The 19,375-nt window shown below is 34.8% G+C and overlaps 3 protein-coding genes across 4 annotated transcripts; 1 reads left to right on the top strand and 2 right to left on the bottom strand.

Annotated features, from left to right (window-relative positions):
* Positions 1-930: 930 nt before the first annotated feature.
* On the bottom strand, positions 931-6,247 carry SMT1 (sterol methyltransferase 1). Its single transcript, XM_011089669.3, has 14 exons — positions 6,107-6,247; positions 5,889-6,018; positions 4,985-5,051; positions 3,935-4,008; positions 3,455-3,539; positions 3,312-3,367; positions 3,014-3,068; positions 2,649-2,696; positions 2,478-2,561; positions 1,981-2,097; positions 1,816-1,899; positions 1,608-1,733; positions 1,335-1,432; positions 931-1,203 (listed from the first exon to the last, which is right to left on the bottom strand). Exons 2-14 carry the CDS (start codon positions 5,969-5,971, stop codon positions 1,140-1,142), a joined length of 1,041 nt encoding a protein of 346 aa, XP_011087971.1. The 5' UTR covers positions 5,972-6,018; positions 6,107-6,247; the 3' UTR covers positions 931-1,139.
* A 3,545-nt stretch (positions 6,248-9,792) lies between these two features.
* Positions 9,793-14,426, top strand: LOC105169273 (cytochrome b5 domain-containing protein RLF). 2 transcript variants are annotated; one of them, XR_016066869.1, is made up of 6 exons: positions 9,793-9,950; positions 10,336-10,413; positions 10,592-11,033; positions 12,574-12,713; positions 13,899-13,949; positions 14,052-14,139. XR_016066869.1 is itself a non-coding variant. In XM_011089642.3 (6 exons), exons 2-6 carry the CDS (start codon positions 10,381-10,383, stop codon positions 14,126-14,128), a joined length of 738 nt encoding a protein of 245 aa, XP_011087944.1. In that variant the 5' UTR covers positions 9,793-9,950; positions 10,336-10,380; the 3' UTR covers positions 14,129-14,426. The 2 variants fall into 2 exon arrangements, 1 of the variants encoding a protein (XP_011087944.1); XM_011089642.3 differs by having other exon boundaries at positions 12,574-12,708; positions 14,052-14,426.
* Positions 14,427-14,484: 58 nt separating this feature from the next.
* On the bottom strand, positions 14,485-16,594 carry LOC105169285 (protein TEEBE-like). Its single transcript, XM_011089657.3, has 3 exons — positions 16,402-16,594; positions 15,696-16,193; positions 14,485-15,147 (listed from the first exon to the last, which is right to left on the bottom strand). The coding sequence occupies exons 1-3, from the start codon at positions 16,484-16,486 to the stop codon at positions 14,621-14,623; spliced, it is 1,110 nt and encodes a 369-aa protein (XP_011087959.1). The 5' UTR covers positions 16,487-16,594; the 3' UTR covers positions 14,485-14,620.
* Between the last annotated feature and the right edge of the window lie 2,781 nt (positions 16,595-19,375).

Raw genomic sequence — 19,375 nt, 5'->3', positions numbered from 1 at the left:
GAAATAAAGTTTTTTTCCTAATATTTATCTCTAATGTAAATAACTATAATGTAAAAGTTAATTTATTATTTAATAAAATAAAATTTATCTAATACTTTATTCAAAATAAATTTTAATTTTTTATAGTTTGTAATCAAATATTAATATATTTTTAGAGCAAATAATAATTTAAGTTTAAAAATAGTAAAATAGATCCTAGAAATTGTTTGAAATAAAAATAATTCTAATTTTATAACTATTTATTATATATATTAAAATAAATTTTTCCTAATATTTTCATTTTTGTTAAAAAAGTTCTTATTAAACAGTCATGTGCACTGCAAATGACTTTACGGGACAAAAAGACTTATTTTTGAAATTAATGGTACCAAAATCCGAACGCGCAACAATTGTACATCTACTTTAAGTCGTTGTATTTTAGTTAGACAAAATAATTAATGCACAAGACAAATGGTCTTTGCTGTTAGCACCTGTGCGAAACAATACAATCTACCTCGACTTCACCAATACAGCTATCACATCATGTCTGCTTATGCTTATTGAACTTTTTGTCTTGCATATGCAATGCATTGTTGTTTTGAAAAATTACTAATATACTTGTACGAACACAAGTACTTGAGCGTGTGGGTATAGACAGACAGATTGGTGCATAAACCAGACTGCAATTTCTAGTTCATTTTACCCGGTGATACCATCCCTAGTGCACCTTACAATAACTGTCTGAAGGTAACAGATGCTAGCAGTTGGACCTGTGCAGCATCGGCTGTACCAAAATCCCATTTAGACCACAATCTGATTTGGCTACACTACACCAACATAAGAGAAATTGGGAAATAGACACAATCAGAGAAATTCAGGTTTGCTAAAAACAGTATCCTATTTTCTTGCCATTCTGAGAATACACTGTAGAGGAAAGATACTTGGGGGAGATAGGCGAAAGCAAGTCTCATGATATCAAACAGATACAGAAATAAAGCAACTAGCGGTATCACAATACACACCAAGACAGCAGGTTACAAGCAAATCCAACCTAGTGAGTACCACAAACGGTCCCGATCAAAACCATCTATTAGTCAGGATCCCTAAAATTATTGGATACACATTGCAGCAGGGGGCGTGCAGGTCCTGTCGCTTACACGTTACTGAGTTGGCAAGTCGGGCTTGCGAGCCAAAAAGAAAAACATCGATGTGAAAATCTCTTTCCTGAAAAACCGGACCATGAAGCATCAGAAAGAATCTAGAAATGGAAATGTCACCATGAAGCCTTTGCATCTTTACAAAGACTCGATATGGTACAAAAATTTGAAGGAAGTACAAGGAGACGAGGCTCTTACTTGCCCCCGGCAACAAGTCCTTCTGCGGCTTTCTCTAAGAAAGCTTGAACCCTTTGGCTTCCCTTTGGCGCAACTCCCAGTGTTTCTAGGGCCTTAACCTACAACAAAGATACCAAGTAAAGAAATATTGTTAGCACGAGAATGGAAAAAAGAAGAAGGGGAAAATATGACGAGGCAGGGGGCGCAGCAAGAGAAAGAGAGTAGATAACTACTGATACATACGAGATGTAGCATAAGGAATTTATGTACAAAAAGTAGACGTATGACTCTTACCATATTTCTGGTAAAAAAACGTCCAACAGACGTCAACCGGAAACTGCTGAGAGAGAAGTGACTTGTATCCATGGGCAAGTACCACGGAACGGGTGAGTCCAACGCAAGATCTTTCTCCCACACAATCTTTAGCAGGAAGAAAATACAGTTAATGTTATTTATAATTATCTGGGAAACTCTGCAGAGCAGTCAAGATGTTGCTACTCACTTCAAAACCAGCTTGCTTAAGAGCTTCAAGGCATTGATGTGTCCTTCTAATGTCAGGGAGGCCATTACCGAGTTCAATTTCCGCCTGCATGGGAGGTATTTAATATTAAACCTAAGCATCGTAGCAAAGTCAATTCAGAAGCATTTTAACAAATATGGTGATCACCTTAATCTGCTGGTGTTCTTCATTGTTAGGGTCATAGCCATCAGTCATGCACCACTCATATGCAGCAAAACACTGGCCGGGTTTCAGTACTCTGTATATCTCCTTATAGCAGCCAACCTGAAAGGCGGCAGATCAAGCAAAAGGCAGCTTAATTTTTTTTTTTCCCTTTCTGAAAAAAAATGGCAAGGAGATTTACTTTGTAAAAGAGATAATAATGCGGACATCTCCTGGAGTCTAGGCATATAACAAAGGAACCCCATTTTTTAATTTTACATCGACATTTCTTCAATCATGTTTCACATTATAGATTCTCTCCTTGCAGTCCAGTCCTTACGGAATCAATAATGTAAAACAGGACTGTAAGCGGTGCAGTGTAATTTTTTAGAGCCGAGTGGTTGTTTTTGTAATATGTTCTAGTCTCTGGGGATGTTAGTATAATTATCAAATAAAAAGTTGGCATATCTTGGTCAATGATAAATAGAAATAGGTCTACATACCGCATCTGGGGCGTGGCATGTGGCTTCAATTGCATAGACTGCATCAAAGCTGTTATCGGGGAATGGCATTTTCATGAAATCAGCCTGCAGTTACTAAGAAATATTAGAAATAATAGAATATCAAAATCAGCAAGCAATACAAAGTACAAACTTGATCTCCCAAGTACTGACTTTAACGAAGTCACAAGTCTGGTCCAGACCAGCCATCCGGTTTAGGGCCTGCACCGTCAGAGATAAATATAGATGTGATCCAAAGAGAAAAAGTGTTCCAAGTTGGAAGAAACATATGCACATGACACGATAATATGATATCATTTCATATAAGTGAAAATAAAATCTGTTTGTTTTAGGTTAGGAGGAGGATACGTCTAGGACATAAAAATATAATATCATAGAAATGAATCTAAAATTGAAATAAGTGTGGTAACAGAACAGAATCATGGAATTTTCTGCAACTATGGTAGTCAAGAAAAAATCCTTCAACATGGTATAGATTTATGCAATCTTGCTTTCTGGCAACGTAAATGGACGCGTACCTTTCCGCGAGATATCTGGTACTCATTGTTGTTGAGACCAGTGACGGATGTGGAACTGCAAGATGTCAATACAAGATAATAAGCAGTTGAATGTTATACTAGGTCACACTAAAGTGTCTGAAAAACTTTCTGAAATGTCATAATTTCTGGTAGTGTCATCATGCGTTTTGTGTCTCGGTACCTTTACAAATTCTTGTGGGTGCAAAACTCTCATAAACCACTAGTTGCAAGGCATATCGAAATGAGCACATAAACATTGAATTAAGTAAAACCTGAATGAACTAACTTCTCATATTACCTGAATCGAGCAATTTCTCTTAATGGTCCACCAATTCCACATCCTACATCCAAGACCTAGAGACATGGACTAAAGCTCAACATTGATTTGAAGGAAACAATTATAGGGCTAATGTAGTTCTGAATGAAAGCCGAGAATAATACCTTCTGCCTCGGTTTCAGCCCAAGTTGTAAGGCAAGGAAATGCTCGTGCCGCTTAATACTCTCCTTGAGAGACTCACCTTTCCATCTGCGGAAGGTTGTGTTAACTTTAATTAGGGGAATTGCAAAGAGATGCAATTAGAAGGGTTTACAACTGTCTCACCATAGGACATACATTATGTAAACATAAACAAAATCGATAACTTAATGGCTCAGTTTGATTGTTGGAACATTTTTTCATTGCTAAGCAGGGCATTGTCAAAAGAATCGACTTTGAAGTCATATTTACCCCAACTCCTTTTAGACCTAACAGGCAAATTTGAATAGTCATGTCGGGGAGAATTAGTTTATTCCCTTTATACTTCTTCATTTAATTTTGAAACTATGTAAATTAGTGCTTATGGTGCCTTCCACTGAGAAGCATGATTGAGTGAAAAAAAAAATATAAATAAAAACTAAGACCTAAAGAAGTAAACCCTTCACCTGGGTGCAAAATGGAAAGATTCTCCCCATCCGTACTCATAGAAACTTGTGACAAGATCATAGTACTTGTTAACCTGGAAAACATGACGAGGTAATATAAGATTTCCAAGTAATTTTGTAGCTAAGTGAACTCTGTCATATTTAAATGGTGAATTAGCAAAATGGATCCTGAAGATAGCAAGCATCTGAATGAAAGAGCACAAACTATGTCATTTCTCAAAATGAGATCACAATTTATGTAAATCTAAAGCTTGTCTATGAGTATAAACCATCAGCTCACGTCCATAAACGAGAATATAAGGCAGCATAGCCACCCTTTCAGCAAAAGTGGAAAAACTACATTTCAGGCAGATTCAAATACTTCTGCACGAGCTCCAAAGATGCTACTACTATCATTGGTTCACTGGATTTGTTTCGAAGATTTGCTGTCATTTTAGATGTTGCTTTCTTCTGTATGTGTCTATAGTAGTTGAAATGAGAAGGAAAGTGGAGGATAAGGGACGGAGGTGAAACAGGGAATAACATGCCTTTTTATTTTCTTTTGTGTAGAAAAAGATGGTGGTACATTGTGCCAAGGACAAGATCCCTCCTGAGTGTAACATCTAGCGTACCTGTGTAACCCGCATTTGGGACCAACACGTGTGTGGAGGTGCTAAATATTTTGAATAAGTCACCTTTATCAAATATTTTCAAGAGAATAACAGCCCATTCCACCACCCCAGGAATTTCAATAACTTATTTTTCAATATTAACAAGTTAAATAGATTTTCTTTAGTTATTATTCATGCTCTGAGTTTACAGCAGGAGAAGAACGACGTATTTGCACGTTTATGACCTTCATGAATCAAGATAGAAGGCAATAAGCAGGTCTTGATTCCAATATTTTTCACAAGCAATTCAATGAGACTGGGTTTTGTTACTAACACATAATACAAGTGAGGATCACTTAAAAATCCAGAAAACCACCAAATGTTTTAGAATTACATTTATATTCTTTTAGGATCAAAAGGGAAATACAGTAAGATTATTGAAAACCAGGTAACAACTCACCATGTCGGTGTAGTTGGATTTTCTCTCTTCTTCCTGGCCTCCATAGCAGACATGATACTTCTCGTACCTGATTTACAAACCACACATGAATAACAATTCATAGAAGATAATGAAACTAAAAGGACAAACTACATAAAGCCTTCTCATCAACACCATGGAAAAGAAGAAAGTCCAATTGAAAAGGAGAACACACAGTTTTAGAATTAAATGATCTGAAAGCAACCATTACTAATTCCTGAAAGTTCCAATTCCATGTCAACTTTGTAAAAATTTATTCAATCCAAATCACATAAAGGAATAATAGGAAATATGGACAGCCACTTGTCAAAAGCATATAATTTGTATTCATGAATTGACCTTCACTACAGTAATTCAAATAAAAAGTTAACTGATGCATACTTAAGTCTTATCACACACACAAACTCTCCACCAAACAAAAAGGAAAAACCCAAAAAACACAAGGGACCACATGAATATCTGTTAACATGTGATTTCAAATTCAAGACTAGCCAGATCTCCCACAATTATGAGTAAGATACTAATCCAAATTTCCATGCACTCACTTATCCCTAATTGGTCGCCGCAACAACAGGAAAGATCAGCAAATATCCAGCTTTCTTAATCAATGGCAGGTAACCAAAAAATCATATCACAAGGAAATTTTAGAAAAAGAAAAAAAAAAGTAAAAAAGAAAAAGACAGTCCCATGCTTCTATTGACCCAGAGACAGAGACTTGATCGCATCCACATAATTGAGCATTCGTTCATAAGACATAAATTACACCAAAAACCTCATCAAGAACGCAGATTACCTGAAAAGCACACACCTTTACACTACTTCAACAATCACATTCCAGAAAAACACACACTACACACAGTGGGAGGGTGGGAAAAGTGAAGCTTACTTGTCTACAGCGGAGAGAACATTGTCCTTCTCAATCTTCCCACCAACCCCAGATGCCAGATCCAACGTTCCCAGGTTAGGCATCTCTGTTTCCACAAATCCTCAGCCTCTCAAAATGCAATCTATGAGATCTGAAACAAAAAGAGAAACGAAAATGAACAGCATGCACATATACAAACAAGAAACAGATGGAACAATGCAGGTGAAGTTGAGTCGCACCAGAAGGGTCAAAGAATCTTAGGACCCTTTTGAGAGACTGAGAGAGAAGAAAAAAGCGAGAGGGGTTGAAAAAGGTGTGAAATTGGGAGTAAATAAAAGAGAAAGGAACGGAAGAAACGGGAAGAGAGAGAAAGGGATATTAGAAAAAGGTGGTGAGTAGTGAGACTGAGCGGTGACACCAGTGTGAACTGTACTGTGGTCTTTTGTTGTTTAGCGGTTTCCTAAACGACACTGCTTCTAAGTGGTTGCCAAGTCAGAGGTGCGCGTGCCACTGCCACTCAATCTTCTTCCTTCAACATCGTCCGGCTGGCGGCATAATTGTCATTTTGGTCCACAAATATAATCAGTTATACAATTTTAACTCTTAAATAATTTAATATTGTAGTTTTGATCCTCAATTTTTGTTTTTTTTTTGTATTTATAGCCATTCTATTAATAAAATTATAAAAATTAATGAAATTTTCATTTGACTCTTATTTTGTCAATAAAAAATAAATCAAATTTAAGCAACAAAATTTTTATATAGTCTTAACAAAGCATTATCAATAATGCAATTTACCCAATGTGATATACGAAATAAACAAACAAGCAAATTACCCTCTGTATTTTAATAAATAAAGCAAATTATCCTCTAACAATATTTTAGATAGGGAATAATTTGCTTCGTTTTCTCAAACACAATCAATAATTTACTACTTTTTTCATATTATTTTTTTTCTCATTTAACATGTATTATAGAGGAATAAATATAATTAAATTGGTTATATAATTAATCGTTCTTTTTAAATTACATATTAATTTTTTTTTAAAAAAAAAGAATACACTCTTCATATATATTATTGTATTTTATATAATCAAACTCAAATTGAATTAAATTTTTTATATTTTGCAAAAAATATTAATTAAGAACACACGCAGTTAAATATTTTTATTTTCATTTAAATTGCTTATCGAGTTAATTCAAACAAAAATATTAGGACAAATGAAGTAGAACACGCAAGAAGGGAAAGTCTAACTATACAAGTTACAAAATTAATAACGTCACATTGAATGAGAATTTCAAATTGGCTTTCCTTCATGTATTGATGTACATATAATTAATGAATAATTGCACAGATACTCCCTGAAAAATAGGTAAAATGCTTAATTACATCTTTATTGTTAATAATTACACTAAAATTTTAAAATTGTTCACTATGTTTGTTTTTATTTTTGGATAATTTCTGAGACAAGATAAAATACACCTAATATTTGTCTCTTTGTTCATACTTTGTTTGTGTGTGTTTTTATTTTTGAACTTTTTATATATAATAAATATAATATAAAAGAAACATAATTTGACAATAAACAGTAATTTTTATCTTTCAAAAAAACAACATTAAACATTCAATATTTATATATAAAAAATATATAAATGAGACATGATTTGACAATGAACAGTGACTTTTGTCTCCCAGATTCCAACAACAAACATACACCACTTATTTTAAAATATTTTAAATTACACCTAAAAATAAATCAAAACATACACTCTATCTCCAACAGACACTTATTTATCTCTATTTTTCTGTCTCTATCTCCAAAACACAAAACAAAACACTCAAAAAACAAAACGAAACGTAATGGTTGTTTGTTTAATACTGTCACCCCTGTTGGGCCGTGCGTATATTTGTGTGTACATTTATAGTTCTATTATTTATGAGAATCTCAAAATTAACCCTATATTTTAAAAAATTATTCAATTTACGTACCCCAACTCCCATAAGAAATTTAACAACAAAATTATGTGCAGACTATCAATTGTCCTTCCAAATTGAAAACTTAAACAACTATATGATTTGCACGTATTTTTTACCTTCAAATTTCTTATGAAAGTTGGAAGGAGGATACAACTTGAGAATTTTTTTCAAAATACAGGGATCGATTTTGAGATACTCGTAAACAACGAAATTAAAAACACCCAAATTCTAATTTATAAAACGAAAAAAGAATATATTTCAACAAGTATTAATACAACTATCCCTATAACATAATATAATAAAATTGCCAATAGGCATAGTACTAAGCTATGAATTGCGTAGACAAAACTTGCATGCAAGCTCATTAATGTTGCACCAACTTTCGACATCAAGACCAAACCCGAGCACCAAGAAAACACTTGACAAAACATATCAAGATAGTTGAATTAAAGTACGTTAAACGACCATAATTTAACAGTTAGGAAAATAAAATTATTTAATATTAATATCTTAATACACTTTTTCATGTACGCAAATTTTGCCTGTGAAACATTTTTTTTTTCATAAATGGGTGTCAGGCAATAAGATTCGGTAAATGCAAAACCTATTATTTAAGGTGACTTTGATATTTGATCTAAAAGTTTGAGCTGTTGGAGCGGAAAATTATTTATTATTAACGTCTTAACAAAATATCTATAAACAAGACAAATAATTTGATTAAATTATAAATTGTACACCTATATTATATAAAGATCGCATAAATTAAAATTAAAAAAGGGAGCAGATTTGGGATCAATCAAGAATAAATGTATCATATGCATGGAAATAGTAAAGAAATTATGGTGCAGATGCACCATATCCCACAATTATTGAGCATCTACAACACCTCACGTGACATGACCCACACACTCATCATACTCTATTTTCTTAATTTATATATATTGTCTCTTACCCCTTTAAAAATAGTTTCTTTGTTTATTTAAAACAAGAATCCCTCTTTTCAATTGCTGTAAATTTTAAATGAAGTAGATTCCGATCTAGCTTATTTTATTTAAAATTTAAAAAGAAAAAAAAATGAGGTTGGAGTGGTTGAAGATACCATGGTTAGGACAAATTTTAAAATATTTGAGAAGTTTATAGCTTTTGGTTTATATGAACTTAATTTAAGCTATTTAATAGTTGGGGTTACACGCTACAAGCACTCGCTTTTCAGCAAAGAAGCTGATAAGTATTTTAAATCATTATAAACACACGCTCTTAATACATTACGTTTGGTTTGCTTTGAGTTTGGACTTTTTATATTCAATGGTTTTTTTTTTAGGTTTATTATAGAAGTTTTGTATACGAAAGCAGACATGTTATGGAGCACATATATCTTCAAAATTTCGGGGACACGATCAGGTTGCAATATGAATGTATGTAATTAGTAATAGGGCTCAACCGATGCCACCTGGATTGCTAGCAATTATTGCAATAGTAAGTAGTGATTTTTGATTGCGATGAAACCTTTTGTTAAAAATAAATATTTTTTAAATTGAAAAAAGAAAAAACAACAGCTAGAGGGTTAATATTATTAATTATGTTAAAGAAATCTCTTCTAGTTGTGGTCTTTGTTAAAAAAATTGATAATAATAATTAAGATGAAACGTTTCATTGCAATAAAGAATCACTACTTAATATCCAAAAGTGCTAGAAATTATATGAAAACGAAAAACCAATTTTAGGAAAAAGAAGTGAAGATCCAGTTGGGTGGACTCATATCAATGGTGATGATAATTTTAACAGTCCAAGTCCCCAACAGGTTTGTTGACATTTATACAACACTTGGAAAATTAGCAGACAATTCTGTCATCAAGCCCACGATGTCTGCAACGTCGAAGCCCAGACAAATACGATTTGGGTTCTAAAGCCAAATTCTGCAGCACTAGATGCTCTGTTGCATCCCATATGCCCAATTACTAAGGCCCAGCTCGGAACTTTCTTTGACGTTTATATTTTTCTTTTCTCCCAAGAACAGAGGTGTGGAATAAAGACCAGGAAGCGAAGAATCTTGCCTTCAATCTGAGACCAGAAAATCTACTCCCTGCAAACTCATTTTCGACGAAGTACGATCACTTTGTTTCTTTGCTGACGCAATTGTTTGTTTCTTGTGTTTTTTCTTATGTATTTCCCTTCTGTGAATTGTGTAATCAGTGAAAGAAAGTTTTCATTTATTTTTAACAAAGGCCCGGAAGAATTAAAATTCAAATTTCTGTCAATTAAAACGGTATCTTGGAAATTAAGTTAAATGGTGGGGGCAGTAATAAGTTGTTCTATATCATAGTTTGCTCTTCTTGAATGGTAACAGTGTTGCTCATCAGTCAGCGCGTATAAGGTTTTGATCCTGCGATGGGTTTCAGGATTGTCTGATCTTGAGTGGAATTTTTTGATGTTTATGGTGGCTAATATTGAATCCAAGTTTCTTGATATGGTGATGGAATTTTTCTGCAGAAGCAAACTTTAGATTTTTGAATTGGAATTTGCATTTGGGCGAGAATGGCTAATGATGATGATTTCACCTTCTGTCGAGTAAGTCCTTAACATGTTAATGACCTTAATTTTGATTTTTGTTTTCGAAATCTTGACCTGCAAAATTTATTTAGTGCAGTTTCCTGCTAAGTGGGGTTCAGGTTCAATATGAGCATATTTCTGGTTTTTCTACCTTTAATTCTTGTTTCTGAGAACTGATAAGATTGGTTATAATTAGGTTGGGCCTCCTGTAGATGGTTTTGAAGCTCAGAAAGTTGCTGATCATATTAATGAGATTCATATAGATGATGAAAATACAAAAGCTGCAAGTAAGGAAGTTGTTGACGGTACCAGCGAGACTCATATAGACAATGGAAATGCAAATGCTGCAGATAGTAGTGATCAGAATGGTGGCAGTTTACGGGAAGTTGGTGCTTCTTCTTACAAGCAGGGGACAGTTGGTTCTTTGACATTTAATGTCGTTGACGCATCACCTCGTAAAGAGGTAGATCAACAACCCAAGCAATCAGGGCAAGGGGTTGCAGGAAGTTCTAATAAGGCTTCACCAGAAACGAAGACTCCTGCCAGGAAGTCTGCACCCAGAGCGAAGGTTCCTTTTGAGAAGGGTTATAGTCAGATGGACTGGCTTAAGCTTACCAGAACACACCCTGACCTAGCAGGTACTCAACATCTTATGCAAACTTATTTTTGCTTCTAGGCTTTGCATTTTCTGTGTTCCAATCTGACTAAAAGAGACTAATCATTCATTATTTGTGAATTTTTTGAATTCAAATTGCTTCTTACCTCAATAATGAATTTTTTGAATTCAAATTGCTTCTTACCTCCACAATCTTGAAAGGAAGTCAGGTCCAATTGATGAATGCTGAGAAACGATAGCTACAGGAATATTTCATTATTTTGGTTGCCACATAACAAAGTTTTGCAATTCAAGGTTTATTCACTTTCTATCCGTTCGGTGGCTTGATTTCTTTTTGCATTTTAACAATTTAATGCGCTCTTTACTTTCAACGTTATTTGTGATGTCTTCTGATAAGCACATGACCTGATTACATTTTCGCATCTACTTTATCCATGAGATGAGTCACTCTGAACAAGCATGACAGGCAAACTATATGCATATCACCTGTAAGAAAGAAGACCAGTAAATTGTTGGTTGTCTTATGTCACTGATTAAGTTTCATTCTTCGCAAAGCCGCTCTTTGACTTTCGAATGCCAGTTCTCAACCTCTCTTTTCTGCACTTCTGCATGGTCCTTGAGGGGCTTATACTCACTAGTTTGTAATGGGAACATGTATCCTGCTTCCCCTACACTAACAACGAGAAAAACTCATAACACCTTATATGGGAAAAACTAAAGAGTGACATCTGATTTACAGTCATGATTCTCTAATGTGGAGTCTCTACCTTTCTTCTTCACAATTAAATAGCTCCACCACCGATAAATCCATTTTGTGCAACCATATCTTGTGTGTTGCACAAAAAGAAAAAAACGTAGAACTGACTGACATACCTTGGATTCTTTCCAGTGTTCACACATAATTTGGATGAGATCACTTCCTTTTATGTGTCCCCAATAAGAACCCAACAGTTCATATTTCATAATAAGTAGGAGCAGGTTAGCCATCGTTGTGTTGACTACTGTTGCTAATGAGAATTGGTAACAACATTTCAGTGTTATTTGTAGCTAAGCGCATTTAATTTTAAAATTATGATGGTTGACTGGTTGATGCTTTTGTTAGTGGATACAGATTTTATTAAATTAAACTCTGTCAAGTGAGAAATTCTATTGGATTTTCCTGTGAATCCACATGCTAATGTTTTAAAGCCTAGAAGCTATTTTCTTATTCACAGTTTGTTGAGCTTTTAAAATGACATTTTCTTCAACCATGGTGTAGTTAATCTTATTAAAAAGTATTCATGATTGGCTATTTCGAGCACTAAATAGCATGGTAATGTGAGCCGCACAACTATTGACCATGTGCTATCATATTCTTATCTTCATTTCATAAACAAGCACCTTTAGCATTCTGTACTTTCTTTGTGTTTGTGTAATCTTAGATTTCACTTCAGCCCAAAAATGGGTCTCAAACATGTCTGTCTATTTTTAAAGCCCATTCCTCACCGTCAATTAGATTGATTACCACAGTGTCCATAGGGCACTGCTAACTTGTTTCAGGTTCATATTATATTTTTTCTCAGGATTGAAGGGGCAGTCCAATAGAAGACTGATATCTTTGAATGAAGTTAAACAAAACCAGTCTGAGGGCTCCATGTGGACTGTCCTGAAAGGTCGTGTCTACAATATAGCACCGTATATGAAGTTTCACCCTGGAGGTTAGGTATTAAATTTTTTGTCCATAGTTTTGTTTGATTTGGTGTTCATGTGGTTCTTGTTATGGCTTTGTATGTACATAATAAGCATTAGAGGGTTGTAACTCCCTTGACATTCACTTTTAGTTGTTTCTGGAATAAATTTGTTGAATGCAAAAGGTTGGTTCCAGAAATGATACCTTTTTAACATGAAATACTTCTAGCTCATAAATGTTGTATGGATACTTTTTGGTATCAAAGTTATTGTTTGTAGATTATATTCACATGTAACATTCCACCAGAGGTTCATGTGCTCATGTCTGTTGATTTGGTGGACATGCTAATCACGTGTAAGAGCCATACAATGGGAAATTGATAAAAAAAAAAAAAAAAGGATCATATGAAGTTTGAAACCATTTGATTTTGCTTCCCATGTAGGCCTTTTAATCAACAGCGTAAGCAATATTAGTTTTCTTTTTTCTTCCACTCCAAAGCATTTACAAGTGTCTCTGTGCACAGTTCTCCAGGCAATTGACAGAGTCATACAATGATCTGTTATACATGTGCCATTTTGATACAAATGCGGCATATTGCATTGCTGCTTATACAAAAACATAAAGACTGCCTCCAAATCTCTTTCTTCTCCTCCTTATGTATTCAATATTAGTTAAATGTTCATTATTCTAGGTGTGTTCTATAAGTCATGTGCAGTTTTCTGACCATTTAATTAATTGAATGAAGGTGGTATGAGGGATCCAATGACTTTCTTCCTGTTGGGGGTTTCAATTCCTACCTGCTCTTATTTTGTCCTTTTTCTATAGCTTTTCGGACTTCATTATCTGGCTGCAATGTGGTGAAGTCTAAATGAAAATTGACCAAGAATTTCATCATTCCAAACTCCTTGTTGTAATTAGTGTATTTGCTGCTTTCACTTCATGTTGATTCTGCCTTGGTTGATTGTTGAGCTCTTGCTTCCTGAGATTTAGTCTTTGCATTAGTTTTAAAGTTAGCCGATACCAACTAATTTTTTTCATTTCTCTTGGAAGCCTGATTTAGCTTCCTTTGGTTGTCTGTATAACTCAGGTCTTCTAGAGTGCTTATACTTTTACGCTCATATTATGCTGTGCTCAGCAATTGAGTGTTTAATTTAGTTCTCTTGTATTTGTTAGAGATGTGTTTTGCTTTCTAAATTTTTGATGATTTCCTGCTGCTAGGAGTGGAAATGCTGATGAAGGCTGTTGGAAAAGATTGCACATCTTTATTCAGTATCCTTTTGTTGAATTTACTAATATTTTAGCATAAACTGCTTAGTAAGTTTACCTTATTTCTGGGGCTGTTGAAATTGGTTATCCTGATACTTTGTTCAGATAAGTACCACGCTTGGGTAAATGCAGAATTCTTATTGGAGAAATGTCTCGTGGGTATTTTAGACGAGGGCCAGTAAAGATATCCAGTTTTATGAAGAATGGAGATGCAATTATTGGGACACACCACTATTGTCTACAGACATCAAGCAGATGCCAGATGCAAGAAAATCAGTATGGTATATGTATATGTTTTATTGATAACATCAAAATAAGCAGAAAGTTATTCAAAAGCCATAATATCTTGGCAGTATTATGTTTTCGTTGGCTGTGGCAATAGAATTTGAGAAGGCAGCGCCTGTAGAACATAAAACAAACACAAGTAGCGTCACATTCCTTATAATATCAACTCTATCCAACTTAGCTTTTCTCCTATCATTTTAAGATTGACTGTCTTTATTTCATTGAATTGGAATGATCAAATTATTCTGTTCCATTAACTATTTCAAGCATGGTATATCAACTGAAGAACTAAGAAGAGATATTAGCTCATGAGGATGTTTGAGTTGCCGTTGCTAGAACTCTATTACATGCATTAACTCATGAGCATGGAGCGACCTGATCCAGATAGATCACTTATTAGCAGCAGGGAACACCTGGACTTGATCAAGTACAGGACCACAAAGGCTTCCAGAGTCATCGATCCTTGTGTGATAAAACGAGCTTAAGAAAGTTATTCTGGTTCTGTACGACGTTGCTGTGAACTGGAAACTGAAAGCCTGGAACTTTCCTTTTCCTTCAGATTTGAAGGGAGCTTTGATGCTTGCTTTTGCAGCAAATGCTTCGACCATCATAGATCCATGACAGCCATTTTTTGCATCTCCAACGACGAACTTAAGATTGTAGACCTTGTTTGGGATAGTTCTGATGACTTGTGCAATGGCGCTCTCCCGTCCTGCAACAAGTTCTACTGCAGATTTTCCAAAGGGGATGTTATAATATGTTGAGTCTATGAACTTTACAGCTTTGAGTGATTCAATCATCCAGCCAGGTAGTGGGGATGTTAAGTCTTGCTGTCTGGGAGGAAGGAGGACTCCGTTAGAAGAGTTGAACAAGTGATGAGGACCCTCTTCAAATCCAGCATTCTTGACCAGGTTCTCTGCAAGAATTATGACAGATGACATGAATTAGCCTGAGCAGTCTATCTGCCAAAGGTACTAGAACTTCCTAAATTTAAAGATTTGCTGCAACATGGAATATGATTACTTCACCATGTGTTGTCCAACTGTTTGCATGTCGTTCTGATGCGTATCCGCTTAGAATGCATGTATTGAGTCAATAGGGAAGTTTTATTATAACAACATGTTGATGTTTGCTACATACTACCCAACAATTTATAATCTATCTAGTTAGGCGTGGTAGTGTCTTGACATGAGGCATAATAGAGGATTTTAAACTTACTGACATGGTACAATATCACACGAACAGGTTTTGATCTGAGAATAGAATTTGAGGACAATTAATAAGGAAGTCAAACTAATCCAACCTGGAGAATTGCAGGGATAAAATATTTACAGATCTAAGAGTATTCAGTAGAACATAATTTTAATAGGATTTGATTTAATAATTTACTGTCACTCATTATGCAATAGAAGATGTCAATCAACCAAACAAGAAGACACAGATAGAGAGGGTTGCTGATATAACCTTTGGTAGGCCTTGGGGGCTTAAGTTCTTTGATGGCAACAGCATCCAGAAGAGGGCCACAGGCAGGATCCTCTTGCACTCCTGGATTGTGAAAAATCACCTTAACTGAATTGGACTTAGCCCTGAATCCCCAAGCGTAAGTGTCGCCGCCATTGCTGCAATACAGAGTCTGCAGGGGGAGGTCTCCCGTCTGGGGGGGCACAGACACCCTCAGCACCTCATCTTGTGCACAGGTTCTTGATGCACTGAATGTGAGTGCATACAGTGAGCCATTTTTGACTGGGATTGTTTGGGAGATGGAGGCCTCGTTGCCGAGACGGACGGCGTGGATGCCTTGGGCGACAGGGAAGTACATTCCGCCAGGCTGTGGGCCGCCGGAGATGTACTCCACCAGTCCATTAATTTCCCATTTGGGCAGCGCGTATCTGCCTTCAAGCACTGTTTTCTTGATGCCTGTGGACTTTGGTTTTTCTTCAAAGTTGCCATTGGGAAGGAGCCCTGATGAAAATATGGATTAGACAAGTTAAACATGGGCTAGTTTCACACACTCCCTCTTCCTCTCTCTCTTTCACACACACAGAGTACAAGCGCACAACACGCACTGCAGGGGGATCCAAGTAACAGGAAGATTGCATTTCATGAACGAGAAACAATAAGAACTTTATATCTATAGCATGAATCAAAATGCTAAGTAAAATTGGCATACCTTGGAAAGAAGCTGATGGCGATGCAAGGCCAGAAACAGTGTAGAGGAAGTAGAGAGAGAGCACGAAAGAAGTCTTCACTGTCATTTTTGCAACAGTGAAAACACAGAGCTCAACAGACAGAGAGAGAGAGGGTCCAGTGGCTTTAAGCCTTATTTTCTCTGCATTTATACAGAGTTTAAGTGTGTGTGAAATTAAGGCATGTGGAGGAAGAAGAGCATGAGAAGAAGTGGCAGAGACAGCATCTTGATAATTCAAGCAGTGTGCTGTTTTAGGATGTACTTAGGACTTAAACCTATCTCCTTACTTCACGCTATCACTTCATGTTCATGTTCTCACATGCTTACTTCAATATTTAATGGTTTCCAACACACACACAGCTCTCAGATTTCTTCAGTTCTGATCCATCTTTCCCTCTGAGAATCCTCAGAATATGATGATGGAGAGAAACAGAACCATTAGATATAGTTTAGAAAAGAATGACAGCTTCTTTGTTCATCAAATTCTCTGTTTATTTTGACTTGCTTGTAATTTAGGTAACTCACACTTTTTTGTGTCACCAACCGTATAATCGCTAACAACTTTATACGTAAGTTTTTCGTTTATTGATCATTTTTATAATATAATTATTCTTATTAAGATTATGAAACTTATTATCATGACAAAATTCAAGTACAATAACTTTTCATTGAATACATATAATTAGCAATAATATTAAAATTATGACTTGATTCTTCTTTTATTGCTATATATTTCTTTCGGCAGTGGTTAATTAATGAGGACCAACTCTAATAAATGAAGGACATAGAAATAATTATCCATAGATTTCTTCTCAGTTATAGAAATTTATTGCCCAAAAACAATTCATGTTGCCGTTAAAAAATCTTAGGAAACATCATATTATTTATTGAGATTGAGCAAAAATTCTCGGTGCACAGGTTAGTCCCTTGAAAATATTTTCACACAATTAGATGTGTTGTATGCTAATTAAAAATGAATTATGTAACATGTTTTGTGAATATTACCATCTTGAATGATAAATAGTTTATAGTTTAATGCATAGCCAATTTCAATATATCGATTTTCATAAAATTTTGTGTGTTTGCGTGCACTCGTGGACATACGTAAGTAATATATTTCACTAAGAGTTTTCTCTAATTATTGACTTTTACATCAAAGGATCGTGTCATTTTTGAAAGTGGAATGACCGTTGTAGGCATATGTGCTGCAAAATCGTTGACATAATTGGTTGAATGGCTGACACATACCCCATTTTAGTGTCCAATTTAAGATTACGAGTCTGAATCTCCCATAGTATTGAATTTTTAATGTAATTTAATGAGTTCATTATTTTTCAAAAATTGACTAGTATTGAGGATATTAAGGAACATGATTGATTTTTGGAGAGATATTATTGTAATGAAAGTGGTAAACATGGTCCATATCCTTGGATCTTGTCTTGCTGTGGGCACTTGAATTATTATTTTTATGTCATTTATGTTTCTACAATGCAATATGAGTAGATATGAATTAGGTGATCACTTTAATATCATATATTGATATATAAAAATTCATAGAACTTATCATTTTCACATTTGTATATATGTATATATAAATGTTGTATGATCTCGATACTACAAATATGGATATTTTTATTTTTCTTTACATATGAATAATTTCAAAATCTTAAAATATTTTTTATTAATTAATGCATCCAAATCTTGTATTATATTCGTATCAACGTTGTAACATAACTAGAGTTTTTTAATTATTTCAAAATCTTTTTTTGAAGTGGTAATTACATCTATATTTTGATAAGTTGGGTAACACATCAATTCAATTAATACATCAATATAATTATAAACTATAAATAAATTATAATGATTTATATAAAATGAGATAAATATACATATTTTTAATGGAATTCTAACCAATAACATTATATTTATTTATGAGATTTCGACCTAAGCCAACAAGGCAAGACATCACACGTAAATTATCTCAAAATCAGAGATCTGGAAAGCCATAACTATGACAATTCCAATTATTACAGAAATAAGCGGCGTCGTTCGCTCTTGCTTTTGCTGCTCCCATGTGCATTTCTTTTCACAAACTGAAACACAGATGAGTTTCATAACGTTAATATCGTTAGCAAAAATTAATGATAAAGAAGTTGAGCTTGTAATTGGAAATCACGAGTGAGACGTACGATGCATACAAATTTCAGTGACAACAAATAATTATTGCCACTATATTTGTATTGTCATTAATTAAGTTATCGCTATAAATGTATTACTATTTGATGTGTGATTAATGAAGATTGCTTGGGAAATGTCAAAAAAGCCCCTCATTAAGGGCATGTTCGTCATTTAAGCGAGGATCCGCGTCTTTTCTACCGATCGGGTCGAACCGACCCGACCCGGATCCACCCGCCTTTGAAAACCCGGACAATGATCACCGTCCGATCGCGAACGCAACTCAGCAGGATTAGGCCACGTGGCCGGTCAACTCTGACATGCTGAGTCCTATATATAGACCCGAAACGCCGTCATTAAAGGTAGCTTTTACGCATTTATTGAGATCGAACTTTGAGATAGAATACTTTTCTCTCGTTCAACCTAACTTGAGCGTCAGAGGGTCATTGTCGGGGACGTGCCCGATGAGCTCACGGTTCGTGTTTTATTCTCAGGGAACCCAAAATCTGGTCTAGGAAGAATCAGCAATCTTAGGGGAGATTGAATCTCGAGAACGCATAATTCGACCCGGATCACTATTTGTCTATAATGATAACTTTGTATATAATGTTTAGTTACTGATAATCATACTATGACGAGACAAAATTATTTCACTTAATGTATTTTACTGATATATTTAAGATTGTAACTTGATATTTTGTCGTTAATATTATCTTTTATTATAATATCGGACGTTTTTTAGACTCGTAAATCATATTTGGTTGGATCACTAAGCGAAAGC

Source organism: Sesamum indicum, linkage group LG1 (genome assembly GCF_026168435.1).
Source record: "Sesamum indicum cultivar Baizhima isolate 11 linkage group LG1, ASM2616843v1, whole genome shotgun sequence".
Classification (NCBI taxonomy): domain Eukaryota; kingdom Viridiplantae; phylum Streptophyta; class Magnoliopsida; order Lamiales; family Pedaliaceae; genus Sesamum; species Sesamum indicum.
This window is presented reverse-complemented; position numbering and strand designations above follow the sequence as displayed.